General features: G+C 39.7%; 1 protein-coding gene across 1 annotated transcript in view; it reads left to right on the forward strand.

The window, feature by feature from the left end:
- Positions 1-22171, forward strand: part of CDKAL1 (CDK5 regulatory subunit associated protein 1 like 1) — a 427152-nt gene that overhangs the window by 273162 nt on the left and 131819 nt on the right. Inside the window, exon 11 of the mRNA XM_055705480.1 lies at positions 7809-7954. Within this exon, the coding sequence (XP_055561455.1) occupies positions 7809-7954 (146 nt within the window). The remainder of the gene's footprint in view (positions 1-7808; positions 7955-22171) is intronic.

Below are 22171 nucleotides of genomic sequence, written 5' to 3' on the forward strand. Positions count from 1 at the left end.
AAAAAAAGTTTGATTTTCTTTTGGAGGTGTTTATTCTTTAAAAATGAGAAAAAGGGAATATAATGTATTCTAGAAACTTTAATAAAACTGCACAGTAATATTGGCTTTGGGATTCTGTATCACGGTGAATTGAGAAAAAGACATAAATTCTTTTCTACCCAGTCTTTGGAATTCAATTAGTTTAGTTACGTTAAATGTGCAAGAGCTGCTGAAGAATGTAAATCCTGTGATATCAGTCTTGTGGTCATGGTTTTGAATATTTTTATTCTGTTTTGCTATGAAATTTAGCTCAGTGAATTGAATATCTACACAAGAAAGGATGTGATAGCGCTTGCCTAAAGGTTTAGGTTTTGATTAAAACCTTCCACTATTTTCCTTCCACTGTAACCTGCTAACACAGATGCTGTTTCAGGTATTGTACTTGCTTGTATGAAAGAGAAGGAAACAATGGGGAGGCTTCCTGGCACTGCTCCGTCTCAGTGCAGCTGAGCACTGTTGGGGTGTGCCGTTCATTCCGAGTTCCTTCTGAGCAGAAGCCATCAATTGTTTTCTGTTATATGGGATTCTCATTTCTGAGCTGGTGAGCAAATGCATAATATGGATGAAACCAGCAATCCATTTCACTCATCCAGGTTTCCGAAGACAAAAAGTTTAGCGTGACAATCCTACTTGCCTGTTGTGTGCGCCCCCTCTATGCTTTAATTCATTTTCAAGGTTTTATTAGCATAAAGTATGAGACAGAGAGTTATTTAAAGTAGCAGTGTGCTGGTGCAATAAATCACCCTTTGAGGGAACTTCCCAATATGTGTTTCTAATACATACTGCAAAAATAGTATTAATTTACTTGTGAGGGAAAAAATATTTTATTTGAGGAGTGCTTAGTGATAAGAAATTAGAGTGCACCATGGAGAAAATGAAAAAATGTGTATTTTTTTGCACATCAGAATCAATCATTTCACAAGGAACTAGCGTTAGCTGTTTACTTAGTTGGCTTTGAGTTATTAAGCCATCGCTCTACCTGCTAATTAAAAGTACATTTTATCCTAAAGTGAATCTTTTTATTGAAACTGGACAAACAGTGCTCCACAAAGTCTCTTTAGGATTATAATGATGGCTGCAGCAGCAATAGGAGCAGTTTTTGTCTTGGAAAGCACAGAACTATTTGCTGCATGTTTCCAACCCCACAACTTCCATCAGTTCATGTGCAATAACTTCAGGCAATCAGTGTGGTGCTATTATTGCTGGATGCGCCCCTCGGCTGTGTGTTGGTGGCACACCTGCAGAGGCTCGCGTCCTACTTGGGTGCACGGCTCCATGCAAAGTGAGCAATAAACAATCAGCATCTACCCAATGTGGATGCTGATATGTTACATTTTACCCTATGTAAAGCCAACCCTGCTTTAATGCTGGAAGCAGGTTGTGATAGGGATACCGAGTTTTCTTACTGTGAATATTTCAGCAATCCAAGTTGGGATATCTGTACTGGGAATTACTGTTTTTAGCAGGTAGAGGCAAAACATGACGCTATGGTATACTATGTATGTCCAGGTTAAGAGTCCTGTCTTGGAGAGAAACACATGCACTCGTTAGTTGAGTAGGAGAGTTCTTGATGTTTCGGTGTTTGAAAGGAAAAAATCAGGTAGCTAGTGTTTGGTGCCGTGTGTGTCCGTGTTTGTGCACTGACTTAGGGGAAGAGATGCAGCAAACCTCATCTGAAGCTTTGAACTACGAAATACAGTATTCTATTGTGGTATTATCTCAATGTCACCTTTTTTTGAAAGAACTCCTGTTAGCCTGTCCTCATTTTGAGTAAAAGAAGATGTGGCAAGTTTTTAATGGCAGGTGGATGTTTCTGGTACGGCTCGGTTTGGGGATGAAGAGGTGAGGTTTATCATGTAGCCCTGAGAGAGGCAAAGGTGCCTAGCTAGCTAGGGCTGTCTGTTTTATGGGGTTGGAAGCAGTAGAGATCCCACACTTAGGAGACCAGCTGGGAAGAGCTAGGGCCGAGCACGTGGCTCTCATGGCTAGTTCTCCTGCCAGCAAATCACGGATTGCAGCCTGGTTTATATCCACTTCGAAGGGTGGCCTGAGCTAATACCAGGTTTTGTTTGGTAATGTAGAAAGCATTTTTTCCCATATGACAAAACAGCATTTTTGCCCTCTATCTGGCAACCCAAAGATTCGATTGGAAGGTTCAAATGACATTGTGTGGGCTTCCAACTGCTCCAGCGTGACCTGCCTTTATCCTAATGATCGGATGAAGACCTGCGCGTATGTCACGTCGCACTGGGTAGGGGAGGGGTTGCTCTTACTTGCCATCAGATGGCTTCGTTACACCTCCCCCACTTCATAGGCAGGTGAGAGGGAGGCTTTGCCTTCCAGCCAGCGCCCTGGGGAGGTTTGCCATTGCACATCCTTCGCGTTCTTTGGGTTTTGCAGCCCCATTACTCATGGGTTGGGAAGCAGGGGGAAGGCGCCCTGCTCTGTAGTTTTAACAAAACTGTAACGGGCTTTCCAGGCTCGATCGTACTGTGTCATGGTTGCCGTGCCTGCATCACGAGCTCACATCTGCTCCTGAACTGCGCTGCAGCAGAGGAATTTATGAAATGGGCCGCAGCCACTTGGTTTTTATCCAGACGGTGCTGGTGGTGGCACCACTGAGCTTCTGAAAGACAACAGCCAGCAGACGCCCCCGTGACATCCCAAATGAACGTCTGCCACAAGGGGAGGAAGTTTTGAGGGAGTGCCATTTTGTCATGTTTCCATATGGATAAGGGTTTCTTTGGGCTTCACTGCTGGCAGAGGACAAAATCCTTTTGCTAGGAAGCGAGTTATTCATATCACAGCAAATCAAACGCAAGGCAGAATTCAAATCCTGGATTTTTGCCTACTTTTAGTTAGGGGAAAGAGTCGCTGCCTGAACAGCTTGCTGGTACTGCCATGAAGATGCACAGATAGTGATGCTTATTGCCTCTGTGATTCTCTGTGGTTGCACATGGTGTCATTACAGACAGAAGGAGTGATTTTCTGGTTAGGTGGTTAAAGTTGTGTATTGTAATTGCTAGGATAAAATGCACTGACTAGATAAAAATCTTTCTGGCAATGTGCCTTGATGTACTCCAGCTGCTAAGAACTAGAAAAAAATTATTCCCAATGTGATCAGTATCCTAAAGGATATTTCACATACATTTTTAGATTCCAAGCATAGATGACTTTTATTTTTTGTAAAATCAGCTTAAAACAAATTGTGCTACTCTTTGACCTTTTCATTCCTACATGAAATGTCGTTTTCATGTAGCCCTTCCCTTTGCTCATAGACCTATTATTAGATTCCAGGGGATGGGGGGAAAAGGCAATCAGCTGTTTCAGTCATGATTAAAGACAGAAATTTTCTTTCACAGTTGTATAATTTCAAAAAGTTGTTTGTTTATTGTTTCCAGATGGAAGTAAAATTCTATGTTGCATTTTTCCTTCTAACTGAAATATGCAATTATATCTAGTAATGCAAAGCACTTTGTAAAAAAAATATAATTATATATATTTATAAAAAACAGCAGGAAACAGATGTTTAGCTTAGAATGTTGAGACACTGTAAAGTACAAGTATGCATTAGCCCATGATATCCTTCAAGTTCTCTCTGGGATATTAACTAATAGTTTTATTAAGTGATGAAATCTAGTGTTCTGTGTGCAATCTGTGGTGTGGGAAAATCTGTCAGCATTGACTAAGTATGACTGTTCAGCACATAGCTATAATTTAATCAATCCTATGTGGTAATGTACGTCAGCGTAGTTTTAGGGGTAAGGAGAGTAAAAGGGAAGACTGGAACAATCTTACCTTAAAGCACTGGGTTAGAATGTGATATTTATATTCTAACACTTGAAAAGTTTGGAAGATTGATTTATCCAGATTTCTGATGTAATCATGCAGAAGTTCTGTTTAGTTCATTATTCTGTTTCCTTCTGAACCGTGCACTCCAGGTTTCTGGTTATAAAAGGTAAATTTGAGAGCACCAGTGGTACTTAAGTGGGTTACGAAAAAACAGTCGGTCATCAGGTATTTCTATCTTCTGTTCAGTTTGTGTTAATAATAATTTGTGTTCTGCTAAATTCTGCTAAACCAAGTTTCTGGTTATAAAAGGTAAATTTGAGAACACCAGTGGTACTTAAAAGTCAATTACGAAGAAACAGTCGGTCATCAGGTATTTCTGTCTTGTGTTAATAATTTGTCTTCTGCTAAATTCACCAAGTTAATAGTTATGGTCCTGAAGTACTTGGTAAGAAAACAGATTATTAGTAGGAGCTTTTATTCAGATCTATGCCTGCAGATAGAGGAATGTACTCAATAGGACTTCAGTGCTTAAAGCACATGCAGCATATTTTGTGTAGCTTTTGACATAGAAAGAAAGCAAAGAAAGCACATCACAGTAGAATGAGTTGTTTGCAACCTCGTCTTCTCTAGAAGGAACTTGGCGTGTCTAGAACGTAGCTGGAACTGGTGACCACAGCAGCTGGGCTGCGTTAGGGTTTCCAGATATGTAAGGGGTGTGTTGTATGTGCATTTCTGATGGTATGGCAAGCCATTTACTCTCTAAAGAATGCAAGATCATTGATATTGAGGGACTGATGTGCGTCTCTCTAAAAGATGATGATCCATTGGACTAGTCAATAATATATTTGAGCTTATATTCCTGGCTCTTACTGCATACAGGGAACTGTAGGGACAGTTGAAAAGTTTTATTAGTTAATGCCAGGCATTTTGTGTCCCGTTCGTACAGAACCGAGGGAAATGACTTCCAATGACAATAGTTGTCATTAACCCTGAGAGATACCGACACTAGTGATTGCAGAAGCCATGTGATTTCTTTTTTTCATAAATGGGGAATGACTAGAAGGAGCAGTTCTGGCTGGAGGCTTGTTTAACTGTGGCTGCTGAGCGCTATCGGTGTAGTTCCTCTCACAGAAAGTGGAGCTGCCAGCTCCCTCTTGGCCGCATCCTGCTGGAGCAGATCAGATGGGAGACCAGCAGGATTCTGCGTGTTGCTCTAAGATAAGCAGCTAGTGAGTTTGGAATTGGCTGGATGTTTTTCTCAGATCCTCCAGATAGGAAAGCAGGTTTTAGATGTTAGGATTTGGTTTTCACGTTTCATACTTAGCAGGAAAATTTTCATATATTTTTTTTTTAATGCAAAGAAGAGAGGAGGACAAATAAAACCAACATTTTCCCATAATTAGAGAATTTCCTCACTGGTGACTTCAAAACTCAAAACTTTGTGGTAAAACAAAGTACTTTCTTATTCTTTGCAATGTATGGTGTCTTTAACACAGGTGAATAGAAGGTAGTTATCCTTCTTTTATTATTATAGTTATTAGTTCCTGTTGGCCTGCAATGTGTGGCTAATTTTGTAAACAAAAAAAGTGGCTACTATGATGGAAAGAATCAATCCCTATTTTAAGGTTAGAAAAACGCTTAAAAAGTAAGTGTGGTTTAGTATAAATGCAAAGGGGAAAGAACAAAATCTTCAATTTTTAAATGTAATATTCCCCATGTTTGTATGGGATAGAAATCCATTTTTTTCCTATCAAATGATTCTCATCCTTACAAAACCTGGAATAAACCAGCACTTTTGTAGCTAGAATTCTAATAAATACTTTATTACCTTCAGAAAGAATTCACAAAGTGGTCACATATTGAAGAGGCTGTTATTCAGAAGATGCCAAATTTGAGAGGAGTGAGAAAGAATTAAATTTTTTCCTGTGTTATTGGGTGAGTTATTTTTAACAACTTGGCAGATTCACAAACATACTATGAAACTTGACTTTTATTGGTTTCTTATAAATCTGGTTTTGAAGATTGAAGTGCTTTGAACAGAGATAAGCAGAATAATAGGCTTGTGGTACATAGCTTAGGGTCCAGCCCTTTTGCCATTTCTCATATTTTAGAAACATATTTTATTACTGATAAGCAAAAAAAATCACAGATGACTACTAGGATGCTTCATATGAACTACATTTAACAGTATTTTGTAACACTTGAAAGAGAAGGAAAGTTTTCCTCATTTTGTTACTTTATTTTACACCGTTTCATTTTGCAAATAGATTGTAGCTGAACACCTGAAAGAATTATTAAGGGCATAGGCAAATGATTCCATTTGAAACAGACACATCAGGTTTGTATGGGTGCATGGTGGCCTTTTCTGTACTCTTTTATTCATGAAGCCAGAAGCCGGGTTCACTGCACACAGCCTTTCTGTGCATCGAACGGTATGCCCTCCGTTATCGTTAGTCATTACTGTAATGTTTGCTTTACGTACCTGAGTAGATACTCCACTGAATAATGTAACCACTTCTCTTAGGCATTTATGTAATAGGATCTTAGAAACTTTCAGAACGGCTTTCAAAAGTGATTTGGGAGAGCTGGGGTTTTACACACAGATGTTGGTCAGATGAGAGGTGTGTGTCGAGAGAGTGGTTTTTATTTCTTGCGCTAAAAGTCAATGCTTTTTAAAGGAGGGTGCTTGAAAGTGGAAAGGTACAAGGGTATTTACCTTCTCTTTGAACAACCTAGGCCAACTTTGTAAAAACAGAGGGGAAACCTAGATGTGTGACAAATATTGCGGGTTAATGATCTGGAAAGAAATTGTAAATAATTGCAGCTCACAACTCAATCTGGCAGCAGTATGTGTCGTCAGACATAGTATCTCTGCTGTCAAAGTGGAAAGGAGAAATGGTCGGAGGAGCCTGCCTGGAGCATGCAGAGTGCAGGGGCAGCTGAGCAGGCAGTGCGGTGCTCGCCCCTCGGCAGTGCCCTGTGTGCTCACCGTGGGCCGGGCAAGGGGACACCGTCCGTGCAAAACTGAGCGGGCATATAATGTGGTTCTTTGTCCGAGTTCACTTATTTTTTGCAAGGTCAAGATTAACAGGCCATATCGTACTATATTGCACTTAATCTAGATGCCGTTTTGTCTCAACTTTAAAAAAACTTTTTACATTTTCTTGCTAGACTGTATGTCCTTAATTGTATAAATAAGAAAAATGAAAGAAACGTGACCACCATCATCTATTCTCCATCTCACGTTCCACCACCCTGCCAATCCTCAGTCACGGGGCTGGTTTGGCTTTGATTTGGGGTCCTGTTTGCATTTTGTTATTACCTTTACTTTGTTTTCTTTCTGACCTTTTGGACTTGTACAAGATGTATAACATCCTTTGTCTCTTTTCAAGATGTCACCATGCTTTTAGCTGCCCCCTGATTAGTTCTATCCATTTTGTAGCCACTTAGCTTTAACTCCTGGAGTCTTATCTCTGAAATAACACAAGCAACATATTTCAGACCAGTATTGGGGCAGGTTTGCAAATGGCCAGATACACCTCAATTAGCAAACTGCCAACTTTAAGGGTTCTCCAATTAGAGACATTCTGTTATTGGTATCTGAGAACTTACTTGACTCTGTCAAGAGAGCAGCTCACCCTGCCATCTTCTGAAATTGGAAACAGCCACTGTCTGAAATCACCAACTTTCACAATACTTTGCTTCTAAAATTTTGTTTTAAGTGAATAACCAGTACTATGTAGGGAATGTTGTCCCCATCTCAAAGGAAATGCAACCCCATAGCTTTGTTCTGATTTTCAAATTAAAAAAAAACAAAATTACTTCCAGGTATTTTCACCTGTCCCTACTGTTTCAGTATTGTTTGGGTTTCAGAAGTATTACTACTGCTACTTAGCCCATGTATTAATTTAAATTAGTTTTGTGTGTTGTTTCCATGCTGCTTTAAAGCTTATTCTTTCTTTTTTAATAACTCTTAGGAAATGGCAAAGATACTCAACCATCCAAGAGTATATGCTTTTCTGCACATACCAGTCCAGTCAGCCTCTGACAGTGTGCTCATGGACATGAAAAGAGAATACTGTGTGGCAGACTTCAAACAAGTAGTGGATTTCCTTAAAGAAAAGTAAGTCTACTAATATTTGAGAAAATAACAGTGTCCGGTTTTTTGCAATGTCAAGAACATGTGGCTGAAAACACAATTACTTGCAACTTCATAATTAAGGTAAGAAAAAGAATGCGCTTCTTTAAGCTTTCAAAGAGTTTTCTGGAAGCCCCTTGATGTGGTTTGCCTCTTTGCTTGAGCTTTTATAAGCATCTTAAATCTCTGCATGACATGCTTTTAATTTGTCAATATATTCCTAATCTCTTTCAAATAATACATTCTTATGTTATTTTTTTATACTTAAACTACTATATATAGACTGCTTGAAGTTGAAGTTATTGAAGTTGTCTTTAATGTGGCTTTTGAGCATTGTATACTTTGTGTACTGGAGATGATCCAGCTCCAGCAAATGTGAATGAGTTGGTTTGCGTTTTGTTGATTTTTTTTGTTTGTTTTTTCTTTAATAAGTATTTTATGTCCTATAGTTGATGCACATTTACATCGATATAGTAATACTCTAATCTTGCTTATGGGACTGATGATTTCTAGGATTATTTCAAAATTACTTCCTTTAGAACAGAGCTAATAGTGAGAAATAAAAGAGGGTGTCACAATGTGTTTACTTATGCTGACCTGAAGATGGTAGTTACATTCACCTGCAAAGCTTTTGTAACTACAAGTGGTAATTTAATATCCAAGGAAGTCTTTATACCTTTTACAATTTAATAGTGACATATTTTGATGGATATTTCTATAGTTGATTGTCCTTAAAATAGCTGTCTGGAGGATTATTTCTGTTACCTTGTTTGGCTACTTTCTCTCTTGATCTGATTTTTTTGTTGTTGTTGTTGTTTGTGTGCTTGTTTAAAATGAATTAAAGCTAGTGGAGTTGTACCTTCGACTCTTAAATTGCACTAAAATACTTGCACATAAAAGAATCAAATTTTCATAATCACTTTTTCATGATCATTGGAAAATCCAGCAGCCTACCTATGTAGAACGCATTATGCGAAGGGCTCCGTGGGAATTATGATATGCAAGAAAGAAAAGCAAACTGCGACACGATGGAATCTACTTTGCAAACTCAGTGTAGTTTATAGGATGTAGTTTATAGATGTGCCTGTGTCCTGTCAGGCAGCTGATGGAGTGGAGCTGCTTGTCTTCATACAGGTTGATTGGACACTGATTTTCCACCCTAAAAAATGCACATGATTTCTTGGAACTTAATTTTCCTGTGACTGTGGGTTCGAGTTAGTTTTTAATTAACAGATACATTGTATTCCCACGTATCTTAAGTGGGAACTGTGTCAGTTTATGTCTTAGTTGACTTGAAGCGGATTCATTATTCTCTTCAGTAGTTTTAGAATTGGCATCTATTATCATAACAGCATCTGGATTTTCGATAACCTAGTATAGCTGGCACATGTTGGGGCATATGGGAATTTATTAAATCATTCAGCTCTTACACACAGAAAAGAGTGAATTACTTAATATCCAAATTTAAAACAGCTGGTCATTGAATATGCAGTAATCTATGACATACGTCTTTTTCCACAGGCTTTTTTGTAGTGAACTTAACAAGGAAGAAATAATTGGTTTGATATCTTAATTTTAAATAATAATAAACTTTACTTATCCTCCTTATTAAGAAACTACCAAATTATCTAGTGGTTCCTGTTAGAAAACAGTCTCCAAATATTAAGATGGAAAATTCTTTGCACCATATGGCATCAGGATGAGGAAGCTATGCAAGGCAGAGAAAATGTTTTGGATATTTGAACATGTGCACATCTGTAAAATTAATTCCCTGCCCCCCCTTTGCACTTAAGAGCATAGTGTCTTAATTTGTAGTCTCTCCTCTTATGGCAGCAGCCAGCTATTACATTCCTGTATAGATATTCCCATAAAGGTCTCAGCACAAACTTTGCCAGGACTTAACATTGCTGCAGACAACCCCAGAGCCTAGAGCCAGAATAGCTAAAATTAAATATGTGTTTGAACTACTTTAATAGCCAAAGGGATTATTTCCATCTTCCATTTATCAAAAAGGAAAAATAAAGCAAAAGTAGAACCCCCTATATCTCCTTTTTCTACTGCTAGGGCCATAAAGTCATCTAGAAGCTTCCTACACACAAAATGTACAGGGTGTTATCAGCAGATTCCAACTGGCACCTTTGTCTCTAAAATGTGACATCTGCTCTGATAGTATCTTCACCTAAAACTCTATTAAACCCGTAATTGCATAGGCTGACCTGCTGAAGAAGAAAAGCCACTCATCAAGGAATTATACGGTTATAATTTAAGTGCTTACTAACTTGAGTTCAAGCACCTAAGCAAATAGAAATGAAGCACGGCAAGTGAAAAATGAAGGGAAGAAGGAAAGGAATGAGCCTTGTCATCTTGTTGGGTTGTGAACCCCAAAGATACCGAGTGATTCCTGAATCCTTCTTTTCTCAGTCAGGCCAACAAAACACTCTGGGACGTTTTTCTCCCAGAAGAAGGAGCAAAGGTCTTTTCCTCCTCGGGAGGGCCAGGACTGGCTGCGGAGCTGGCTCCCTCGGTGAGCGGGTGTTACCCACCTCCTGCTGAGCACAGAGCGCCTCACTGAGAAGCTAGGGTACTCCAAAGCTATTACTTTTTGCACTGAATCTCACTTTTTAAAAAAAGAATGGAGCATTCTAGACCCTCTGAGACTGTGAAGTTAGACGTGTCACTTTTTTCTTCTCTTTGAGGACTCTTTCTTCAGGCAGGAACCCTAGAAAGTAACTTAATGAATATTGATGTTCTACTGCAGTCTTTTGATATGCATCGCTTTGGTTTTTAGGGCCACTCTCCCCAGCCAGGTGACAACATTTTTGGCTTATTATGAAGAACAGTAGCAAAAGTATAGAATATAAGGCCAGCCAAACAAATACATTCAACTGAAAAACTGAACTGCAGAAGTCTTGGTTTATCCTTTTTAAATAGTTCCTTCTTTGTTATGTTGTACTTTTTTGCACTGAAAATTCAGATATTCAGAAAAATACTGTTTTGCAGTTGATAGGTCAGTAGCTGATCTACGGATACGATATGTGTGTGTATATATATATTTACAGAGAATTTATTTGTAAACTATGTTGGAGAGCAACAGCATAGAGGAAATGAGGATGCGCTGATTAATTTAGAAGGTGACCCTGTACAACCTGTGCATCGTCTGTGGGGACTATTGCCCTAGTCCATAGTCATTAGGAATCTCGCAATTCCCGATTCCTGGGTGAGATACTAATTTCAATGTGTTTGCAACTAAGTGCAAGATCTTTAGAGATTGCGGCTTTGTAAATTTAACCCAGAGACCAATCTACTCCTGTATCAGAAAGTCTTCTAGCTGTGTTCTTCTAGCTGTGTTCTAGTCTTCTTGTTGTGTTGTTATATCAAAATGTGAGTTGTTTTTCATGTGATCTCAACTTTCAAGATTCAGCATAAATTATATTTTCTAAAAGGTGATGTTTGTAGTTGCAAAAAGAGCAAGACTGCTTTAATTACCTCGAAGTTTTGAAAGTTAATCCCCTGAAATTTACTTTTGCTGATAAAAGCAAACAACTGGAATATATTTTAGTCAAAGAAACCTGAGATCTGAATGTCATATTCTGTAATTGCTTGAAAAATCAGCAATGTGAATATATACCCATTTAAATAAACCCTTAGACTGGTAATGTGCTTTCCAAATTCCTTGTTTGCTGTTGTTGACCGTACTGTATTCTCTTACCTTTCTGGTTTGTGAAGCGAGTATGATGTTTGACAAAGTTTGTATTAATCTTTCCCTATTACTGCTTCTTGATAAAGTAAGAAAATTGCAAAACCAAAATTTAGATGAATAAAAAAGGGAGGGAAATTTAGAGCTAGGCTGAAACACTATACCTTTCTGGTTTGGGAAATAGCATAATGCTGAGGAAAGCTGGATTTCCCTTGCAATTTGTTTTTGTTTGTGTTCTGAGAAGCATAATATTAATTGTGGGTGGCTGCTGCTGCTGTTCCCTTGAGATTGTCTCATAATTCATACTGGAAACGTCTGAGCTTTCCAGTGTCATCTGAAAGCCAGAGCTTAGGCTGCCAGAGGGGAGAAGCTACAGTTCTGTCAGGCAGAAAGTCCTGTTCTTTTTTGCACTATTTCTCTCTCCTCCATTAAAATCAGACCTGCTAGCAAGCAGCCCTAACCTCTGTTACTTTTAGCAGTAATCAGGTATCAATTTTTCAGTATATGTAGGTACATAATTACAAGCAGTTGGAAAAAGAGTAAAGGACGAAAAGTAAATGGGTGCAGGGGAAAATAAGTCGTGAGCTTGAATGAAGATTAATCACTCGGGTGTAAACTCAAATTTTAGTTGCCCAGCAATTCCAGACAGCTGCTGAACATCTGAAAAAAGGTGGAGATAATTGTCCAAATGGAGAGAAGGTGTAATGTAGTCCTTGGGGACAGCTGGCTTCAGGGAAGCCCCCTTCCTCCGTGTTGCTTTACAAGGAGCTCAGCCATCAGATGGTAGCTTCAGCAGCTTCCTAGGCCACCTCCTAACTCTGTGTTTAAGGATTTTGGGGGATTCAGCAGTGACTGCCTCGCGTTTCTTTTGATCTGCCGTGACTTTTGTCTCTTGCTGCAGCGGCACAGGCTGCAGCGGCTCGGCGGTTGGGACAGGCAGCTCGGGGTAGAGCGGTGTGGCTGGAGCAAGGTGGGCTCCCCATTGCGCTCCGTATCCACCTTGGCCTTGGCTTTCACAGTAGTGTTGGAGTGTCTGGCCGACACTTTTCCCATTCCGCTTTCTCACTAGAATTTTGTCCAGTATGCTTCAGTATGGCTGCTCTCGCCTTTCGGAGCAATTGCTCAAGCAGTAATTTGTTTCCCAGATTCTAGCCTTTTGTTACAACCTTGTTCTTATCTGGGCATCGTAACACGTACCATAAAAGCTTATGTAGGCAATCAGCTGTTTGTCACGGTCTCTCTCTGTATTTCTTGTGCGAGCATCTTGCCATCCAGAAGTCTTCTGCTCAAAGATTTTCTCTATTTTCTGATTTTTTACCAAAATCATGAACAGGGAAGAAGTATCTTCCCAAAAGTTTGTTTCTAAATACTATTACTTGGATGATCAAGAAAATTCCAAGCACTGTAGTTAATTTGTAACTGTGGTTTTTTCCAAAAGATATCCATGTAGTTAGTTCTTAAATATTATTAAGTCCACATTGAAAGGTAAACAGCTAAATGAGTCATCATCAAATTAGCAGCTATTCCAGACGACCTGCGGTTATGAAGCTACCCCAGGTCTTGTGGCAGTGGTATTGTCTTCATCGTTACCCTGCCAGTTACTGAAACTAGAATTTGAAGGCAGTAAGTAGAATAATTCTAAAATAACCATTTACTATTTTTATATACATTTTCCTACTCGCTTTCAAAATCCAGGTAATTATGAAGTAGACTGGAACAGCTCCCTCGCTTTTTGGGTTTTTGTTTTTTGGGGGTTTTTTTCAGCATGAATGTGTTTCACTTTCTTTCTGAAAATGCGCGTTTGTTTCTCAGGGAGAGACACCGCTGAGCTCATTTTGCAGATGTGCAAATTGCGGCCCTAACAAACCGTGACAAGTCTTTCAGATTTAGGCTTTTTTTTAATGGGTTTTAGTACATCTGTTCTGTCAGTCTAACTACTGCAAATGCAAATGTCATCTGTTTAAAATCCTTATGAAGTTTTCTGCTAAGAAATTGCTGAGTCTATTTGGTACTTATCTGTAATTTTATACCTCAGTCTCTAGACTCTTTGTCTTTTGTCTACGCTTGGAGTCTGAGCTAATCACTTTACCAAATGCGTGTCTCTTTTTTTGGTGTTTTAAATGAATTGAGTGTTTGTAAAAAGTATTGAATTGACACCAAAAACTAAAACATGGGGTTTTTTTCCACCAAACAGACACAGCACAAAAGTAGGTTTAAGTTTGTGTCTGGACTCACCCTAGTAATCAGTGGTGTAATCTCTGGTGGACTACAAGCTGCTTTTACCACAGGATTAGTTGTCTTTAGATGTCATGAAATGTAAATTTGGTCTCAAATAAACCAGCTGCTAAATTTATAAGTCTTCCTGCCTTGCATTTGATTCACAAGGTCATGGAAATTGGTACAAGTAGGTGAGAAGTTTCAAAGGTGCTGAACACTTGCAGATCCATTGATTTCAATAGGATATTTTGAATATTTGGTGACGTCTAACTACCTAAATTTAAAAAGTATGTTTTTCTTTGGTACTGACTGGGGAGAGACGAACATTAGGCATTCCAGGATAGCTTTTTTTTGTTGCTTTAACATTACTCCAACCAAGCTGAATGTTGTTTTAGGAGGGCAATCTTTCCATTTTGGCTTGTACTGCACTTTGCCCTTTCTTCAGCAAATGCTACTGTACCTGTATTTTCCAGCAAGGGGATATACTGAGAAGATCTCCTGGAAGCAGGAATGGATGAAGGGAAGAAAGGCTGCTTACAAATATCTGCATTTTTTTAATCTCATGTCTTCACTGTTTTACAGATTGTTGAATCAGATTTCAGTTAGTTCATGGAGAGACCTCTCACTGCCGTGGTTCACATCATTAGATCTGTTGCCACTTTATAAATTGCTAGTCACCATTTTATAGCATAGTCTTGCATGCCAAATGCATCAAGGATATTAGAGTTTTCTGGGCTGTAGGCTTTGAGTTATTCTGTTGCTTGTGTGTCAGGACAGTGGCTGCCAGAAGTGCATGCTTTCTTATACTTCTGGTGGTCTCATGCCTTGTAAAGTCTGACCATTAAACTCATTCTGTAACAGTGCTGGGGGAAAACATCATTTGCTGGAAGGTGAACAAAAACCTGCAGCTGAAGTTGGGGTAATGTGGAAATTGCATTAGACTTGTTGCGGTTGTTACTTGTAGAACTTTACTATAGGCACTTAAAAAAAATGTCTCTTAATAACAAGTTAGCTGTGGTTTGTCTGTATTGAACAACATGAATGTTTGTCAAGTTCCCTTTACAGCCTTTACTTTATTATATGTGTGTATAGATAAAAAATTACTAAAGTCTGTGGCTGTATGACTGAAAAAAACCAGCCTCACTTGTGTTTCTAGCTTGACAGAAGTCTTTTGAAAACACACAGGGTGTATAGCAGAAGTTTTAAAGACAGTGTTCTCTAAAAGTTCAGGTTTTCTCCTTTTAGAATCTTAAAGATCAATAAAAATAATTTCCTTTGATATAGTGTGACTTTTTCCTACTGGGAGCACTGTTTTGTGTCTCACTTTACAAGTTATTTACTCTAAAGTGTATGCAAGTAATGGTGCAATGGGTTTTCTGAAGTTTCAGGGATGTTTCCTTAAAAGTAGTTAGGTTTTACTTAGTCGTGTACCCACAAGAAGAGTTGGGAGTGAAGTGTGTGTAGTATTTTTACACTAGATTCTGTTCTTAATAACTGTAATTAATATAAAAGACAAGCATTTGGTTCCCGTAAGATACTTAAAAAAAAAACCAAACCAACACAAATATTTGCTGTTCACTGTTATGCTCGTCCTTGCTTACCTTTTCATGCCAATTGTTTCTTCCAGCCAACTGAATTCAGGTTTAAATGAGATTGTAAAGTGCACAGACCTAGAACTGTTCCATAAGGAAAGTGACTGAGTCAGCTCAGAGGACTATAGCACACGGGTATGGCTATCATTAATTAGGGGTGTTACAGGTCTTTTATATGTGTGGGAAAATAAAGCTAAAAGCCCATGGGGATATTTCTTTGACAGTTCACCATGGTCGTTTTTCAGAATCTGTGTTTCTTAAAGAGAATCATACCTTTTTTGAGCAGATACGCAGTGCATGACATGGTAACAGTACTCTTTTTAATAAATATTTGTTTTCTGCATGTGTGTATCCTACAGCTACAGTATTTGCCCAACCTCACAGCAGGCGTGTGGCTGCAGTTCCCATTTTCTTGTGGCTTACCGTGTTGCTGGTTCATGTGCTGAACATACTTAGCCTGAGGATGTACACATGCAAATACTGAGGTCCGCGTTGAGTCACGCTCTGTGATGTTACCATAGAGTAATTCTAAAGTTACAGACGGCTTTGAAGATCAGATGGCACTAAATGTAACTTCAGCCTGTTTATTTTTGCGAAGATACTGTTTAGGAAACTATGATTTCAAAACATCTATATGCTCCATATTTTTTGATTTGAAGCCTCTTCAGCTTCTGGAGCAATTCAGTTCTGCATTGCTGTCGTGTTTAAGCAGCATGTGCATGGTTCTGCTCTTTTACAGCATTCCCTTCTAATTAATACACATATTTTTCCAGAGATAGAGAATTGTTGTGAGAAGGTTGGGGTTTTTTTCTGGCTCTCCAGCTACTGTTCCACTCCCGTAGTAGAAGCTGGAAGGTGAAGCCTGGGGAGAGCCCAGGATGAGCACAGCTTGCTCTGGGTGCTGGCTTAGCGGGCACACAGGACACTTGTCCTTCAGATGCTTTGAGGTCACAACACTGTGATGTTCTGCTTTGGCCAAATTTTGGAGGAATACTTTTTTGAACAGTTGCTGGAGACAAAAGATGTGCTTCCTTATTAAATACATAGAAATAAATATTTAGTCCTATTATTTTACATGTCATAGAAGCTGGCTTCTTTTAGTAAATATAACTGCTGAAGTTGTTTAGAGTGGTACTTTCTGTATGTAGTTATGGTTAGGCTTTCCTTTTTCTGCGAAATCTTATCTACAGTTTTTTTCTGCAAAATCCTAGTGGGATTGTTGTTAGACGAGAAGAGTAGGAATTAGTAAAGTGCATCCAATTCCCAGTTTCTTAAGTGTAGCAAGATGGTATATTTTTTCTTTTTTCTTTTCTCCCTGGGGGCACGTGAATGTGTTTTTTTGGAAGTAGTGATATGAAATCTGTAGTACGTTTGAAAGGAAGGAAATGTACATCTAGGTCAGAACTTAGAATGGAACTGGGGGGAGTCTAATTTGTTTTTAAAACAATAAGAACTTCATGTTTATTTGCTTAATAACAGATTGATTTGACATATAGTTCTTGGGTTTAATTTGCTGCTGAGCATTTAAGATTTCCAAACATGCGTTAAGATACTTAAGTATTTACTGTGTTAGCATATTAGCACACATACAAATATAAGATGCATCATGTGTCTGCCTTACAGTGCTCAGATGTGAAAATTCTCATGATGGTATAAAATTTTCAGATTCAAGACATTTAAAAAAATAAAGTATTTCTTCATTTACGTGTATACATTTTTCTGATTTTCAGCATAGTGCTAAGAAATAAATGAATTTTGTAAGCCATATTATTTTGATTGTATAGAACAATATGGCACAAAAGAATTTTTGATGAAGGTGGTAGCTGGCCAGCTGATTAGAACTGAGTGAAGTTACATTTGTGTCAAGCTTTCAGGGAAAGTATGTTGGAAAGAATGATTGAAGAAATAAAAAATGCAATACTTCTGTAGCTGATAAGTACCTTTAATAGTTATCTTCTGTAACCCTAAAATGCTGAAATGATGAAAACTAGTAAGTGCAAATACACAGAAGTTGTTAAACCTCTTTAAAAGTATAGCTATACAATTAAAACACCATTGCATGCAAGAGACGTGATAATTCTGCTACCCAGAAGTTTTCTGTATACATTTGTTTGTGGGCTATGATATAAATTACTTTGGGGAACCTCAGCTTCATATTCATGTGCATCTTATATTGGTCTGTAAATTCTACTCATGAGTTGATGTTTCACCTCTTTATAATGAGAATGAAATTTATAGTTGTAAAGTTCTCACTTATTACATGGCAAAGTAAGTGCAAACCTGACATTTTAAAAGGTTCATGCAGAAGAGTAGTGAAAGTTTATTTTCCACAACTGAATCGCTTATCGCTTGCACTTGACAGTTTTTTATCTTTATGTTTTGTTTCTCATCATGATGTAGAATTCTCATTTTGTTTAGTAGGAGAAATTGCTACAATACAGGTGTTAAATTACTTCATATCAGGAGGACAATAATGCACATATGGTCGTATGTAAAGGCACAAGAAGCAATGTAAATTCTTGTCAATACACTTACCAGAAATTTGTGATTCAGTTGCAAGTTCAAGCTGGAAAATAAGTTACTGTGTCCAAACACCATATGCACAGGAGAACATAAAGCTGGAGTGTCTCCATTTCTTCTTAAATCTGGATAAAATATTTATTGGCAAAACCCAGAGGTCATAGAAATTAATTGTCTTCTGGATGCTGTGTGAGATGTCTCCCTTGCTTGGCCTTCAAATGAGCCATGACCCTTAGCAGGAGAGACAACTTCTGAGATCAGAACGCGATTCCGTACAGACTCACAGTCACCCCTGGGGTAATAACTTCTGGGCATTGCTAACCCTGGTGGATTTGAATCAGTGTCCCACAAAAAGCTTCATATTAAAGACAGGTTCTGATCTCTCTCAACTGTTTATCTCCACTGAAGGATTTTTGTTAAATTCAATTTCAGCATGAGCCTTCAGCTTATTTACAGCAGTAAACAGTAAAACCGCATCTGAAGAACAGGTCCTGCGGTCATTTGGAGCTCTACAGCTGTATCTGTGCTTGTACATCCCACACTTACTGGTCACAGTTATTTTTCAGCCCTAGTGCTTGGCGAGAGATGTCCTGTCAGAGGGTGGCCATTTCCCAGGCTCCAGGGAGCAAGAGGCAGGCAGCCATGGGTCAGGGCTGAGCAAGGCTGGTGGCATCTCTCTACGGTACTGGGGTGGCCGCTCCCACGCCGCGGACTGAAGGACTCACAAACTCAATCCTAAAAATTGCCAAGGCATCCGGCTGGACTCTGAAGTGTGGCCAGCAAACTGTTTTTCCACATAGCACATTCTCCTGGACCTCCCCCACCTCCATTAGACGGAATACCTGGTAACACTGGTTCTAACGCTGAACTCTTGAGGAACCAGACTTCTGTTTCGTTTCGTCCACGTCTGTCACATACTGTGTACCTACACGCTTTGGAATGCAGGAGGATAAAACACATGCTTTGCTTGGTTGTGTTAATTTCAGTTTATGATTGTGTGATCACTGACATTGGTTATAAAATCGTAACAGCTTGGAAAAAACATGGCAGTAGATTCCTCTTTTTTAATGGTATGGTACTCTAAAACATTTCTCGTTTCCAAACCGGAGGAAGCAAATAGGGTTTCTCTAAATCACCTTTTTATCTTTGCTTCCTTTCTGCTTCCCTACCTACTTGACATCTTCCTTTATGTAGCTCTCGTGGTACTAGCCCATGCGCACTGTGTAGTGGAAGGTATTTTCCAGGCAGTCAGGAATGATGGCTGGGGAGTTCTGCCATGGCGTTGTATCAGCCACTGGCATCTGCGTATGAATTGGGGTCTGAAGTTACTTTCACCATAGTTTATTATGATCTTGCGTGATAAGCAGAATAGGTGCGACAATATGTGACAAGACACAGACAAAGGAAAATTGGAATTTAAATCCACCCAAGTGGAAAATGCAGGGGATGTGTTTTGGGGTTTGCTTTTTTTCTGGTGGCTGTATTTAGTAAATACAATTTATGTGCCTTAATTTTGTGTGTGTCTGTATATAAAATGATTATTATGGGTGCAGCAGTGTGTTGTAAGTTCAATGTTGTGGGAGAGAAGTTTTCTTTACCCAGTATAGTTATCAGCAAAAATATGTTTAAAATAATTTGTAAATGAAACCCTGTAGAATAAGGAACTAATCAAAAGTTTGGGCATGGTTTTGTGACTTTTATCAGCGTTGTACTTGGGTGCATGCATTGTTATGGATTGACTTAATTTTAGTTAAACACCTAAACATTTGACTGTGGTCATAAATTATGAATTTAAGCACGGCAGTAATACTGACCGTGTCCCAAGTTCTTCTAAGACTAGAAGGGAAAATGTTCTGTAAGTCTGATCCTCAGTGCAGAAGCTCTTCTAGGAAAACTTTTAAAAGCTGTCTTGAAATGTTAAAGTGTATTTAAATCACTAGAATAGATACTACCTAAAATTATTTTCTGTATCTTTCAAACAGATATTCTCTAGCCCTAATTTGCAGAGTGCTATTTAATAGTGCAAAGCACTATTTCAGCATTGACAGCCTCATGTAATTGAAGCCAAATATCTTTGAGTCATTCTACTTCCTAATCACTGTTGTTCACACATGCCATAGAACAGGGAAACACATTTAAAATACTTGGCTTTTTATTTATTTATCTGCTTTCTTTATACTTCTTAACATGTACCTATGCATGTGGATATCATCCTCCCTTAATTTTTTTGTTAGGGCTTGCACAACTCTATGTATGTACCTGGGGACTGTTGGGAGGTAAGGTTTCTCTCTCACACAGCAGAAGGTAATTTTAACCTTGTATTCTCCCATGGGTGTAAGCCTGTGATCCCTGGACAGTTGGCATTAATTAGAAATTAGCAGGGAGTAATTGTGCTTCCCCTGGAGGATCGTTTTTAGCACAAATTTAAGATGAAAGAAAATGAGAAGCCGTGTTGCCTGCCACTTGTTCAGGTTATTTTCTTACCTCCTTATGATGGTAGATGATCATCAAATACTTGTTAAACTCCTGCACAAAATTATTAATTTGTTGACATTTTTTAAATGTTAACTACTTTGGAGCGTTTTGCTGAAATTGAACTACTTTCATATCTTTTCTAGGTGGCTTCGTATTAACCCCTCTCAGCACATATCAGCTAAACAGAATATAGGTGAAACTTTACTGTTTAGTTTTCCATATTCTGTATCTTTCCTAATAAGCAGGACAGTTCTGAATCTGCATACAAGCGGGTTTAGGAACAGGATTGTTCCTCCATCCAGTCCATATCGGATTCAGCCCATCTGCTCTGAAAATTCTCTTGGGTCCTACCTACCAGCTGCCTCCCAGTGTTGTATCAGCTTCTCTTTATATTAGATTAAGTTTTAATTTGAAGCAGAGTGACTCCATATCAATAATAAGGCATTAAAAATTTTGAAAGTGTGGACATAACAACAATCCATACAAATTGAAACCATTCCCAAACTATGGATTCATAGTAAAAACCAGAAACCCAGACGTGTGGAAAATGTTGTATGTAATGAAGAGAAGTTTACATGTGTGGCTTAATCCAAAATCCAGTGGACACAGTAAACAAAAGTTGTAGCAAATGATGTGATTTTACTACTAGTAACTGAATTGTTGTACGTTTGCCTTTCCAGATAACTCCAGATTTATGACATAGCGTATCGCCGCCCCCCCCCCCCCCCCCCCCCGCAGCGCAGTGACAGGGATGGGGCTGCGAGCAGTTCATTGCGTGATGTCTCTGCTGCTCCTTCCTCAGCAGTAGGGCTTCTCACGCTGCCCCTGCCCCAGCGTGGGGTCCCTCCATGGGAGACAGTTCTCCATGGCCTTCTCCAAGATGAGTCCTTCCCAGGGCTGCAGCCCTTCCCCCCCTGCCCCAGCGTGGGTCCCCCGCAGGGCACAGCCCCGCAGGCCCAGCCGGCCCCAGGGGGTCCCTGCGGGGTCCCCAGCCCTGCCCCAGCCTGGGCTCCTCTGCCCACTGGGCCACCGTCCCTGCCAGGAGCTGGCCCAGTGTGGGCTGCCTGTGGGTCACGGCTCCTTCGGGCACCCCCTGCCCCGGTGTGGGATCCTCCATGGGCTGCAGGTGGGGATCTGCTCCACCATGGGCTCCATGGGCTGCAGGTGGGGATCTGCTCCACCATGGACCTCCATGGGCTGAGGGTGACAGCCTGCCTCACCATGGTCTTCACCACGGGCTGCCAGGGAATCTCTGCTCTGGCTCTTGGAGCGCCTTGTGTCCTCCTCCTGCACTGAGCTGGGTGTCTGCAGCTCTCACATAGTCTCACTCTTCTCTCCAGCTGCAGTTGCCATTCCAGAGGGTTTTTTCCCCTTCTTAAAAGCGTTATCCCTGAGGCGCTGCCACCATCGCTGCTGGGCTTGGTCGTGGCCAGCGGTGGGTCTGCCTGGGAGCCGCTGGCGTGGGCTCCATCGGGCATGGGGGGCAGCTTCTGGCAGCTTCTCACAGAAACCACCCCTGTAGCCCCCTGCTACCAAAACCTTGCCACGCAAACCCAATACACCTTGGTGCAGAAAATGAGTCCTTGTTGCTATTTATCATAATCTCCTTTAGACTTTGGTGAACAGAATAGTTAGTGCTTTGCCAGAGTATTTCAGGGTGCTGCACAAAGAGAAGGTCATTGTCTGGTTTTGTCTTCAAAA

This window comes from Falco cherrug, chromosome 3 (assembly GCF_023634085.1).
Source record: "Falco cherrug isolate bFalChe1 chromosome 3, bFalChe1.pri, whole genome shotgun sequence".
NCBI classification, from domain to species: Eukaryota; Metazoa; Chordata; class Aves; order Falconiformes; family Falconidae; genus Falco; species Falco cherrug.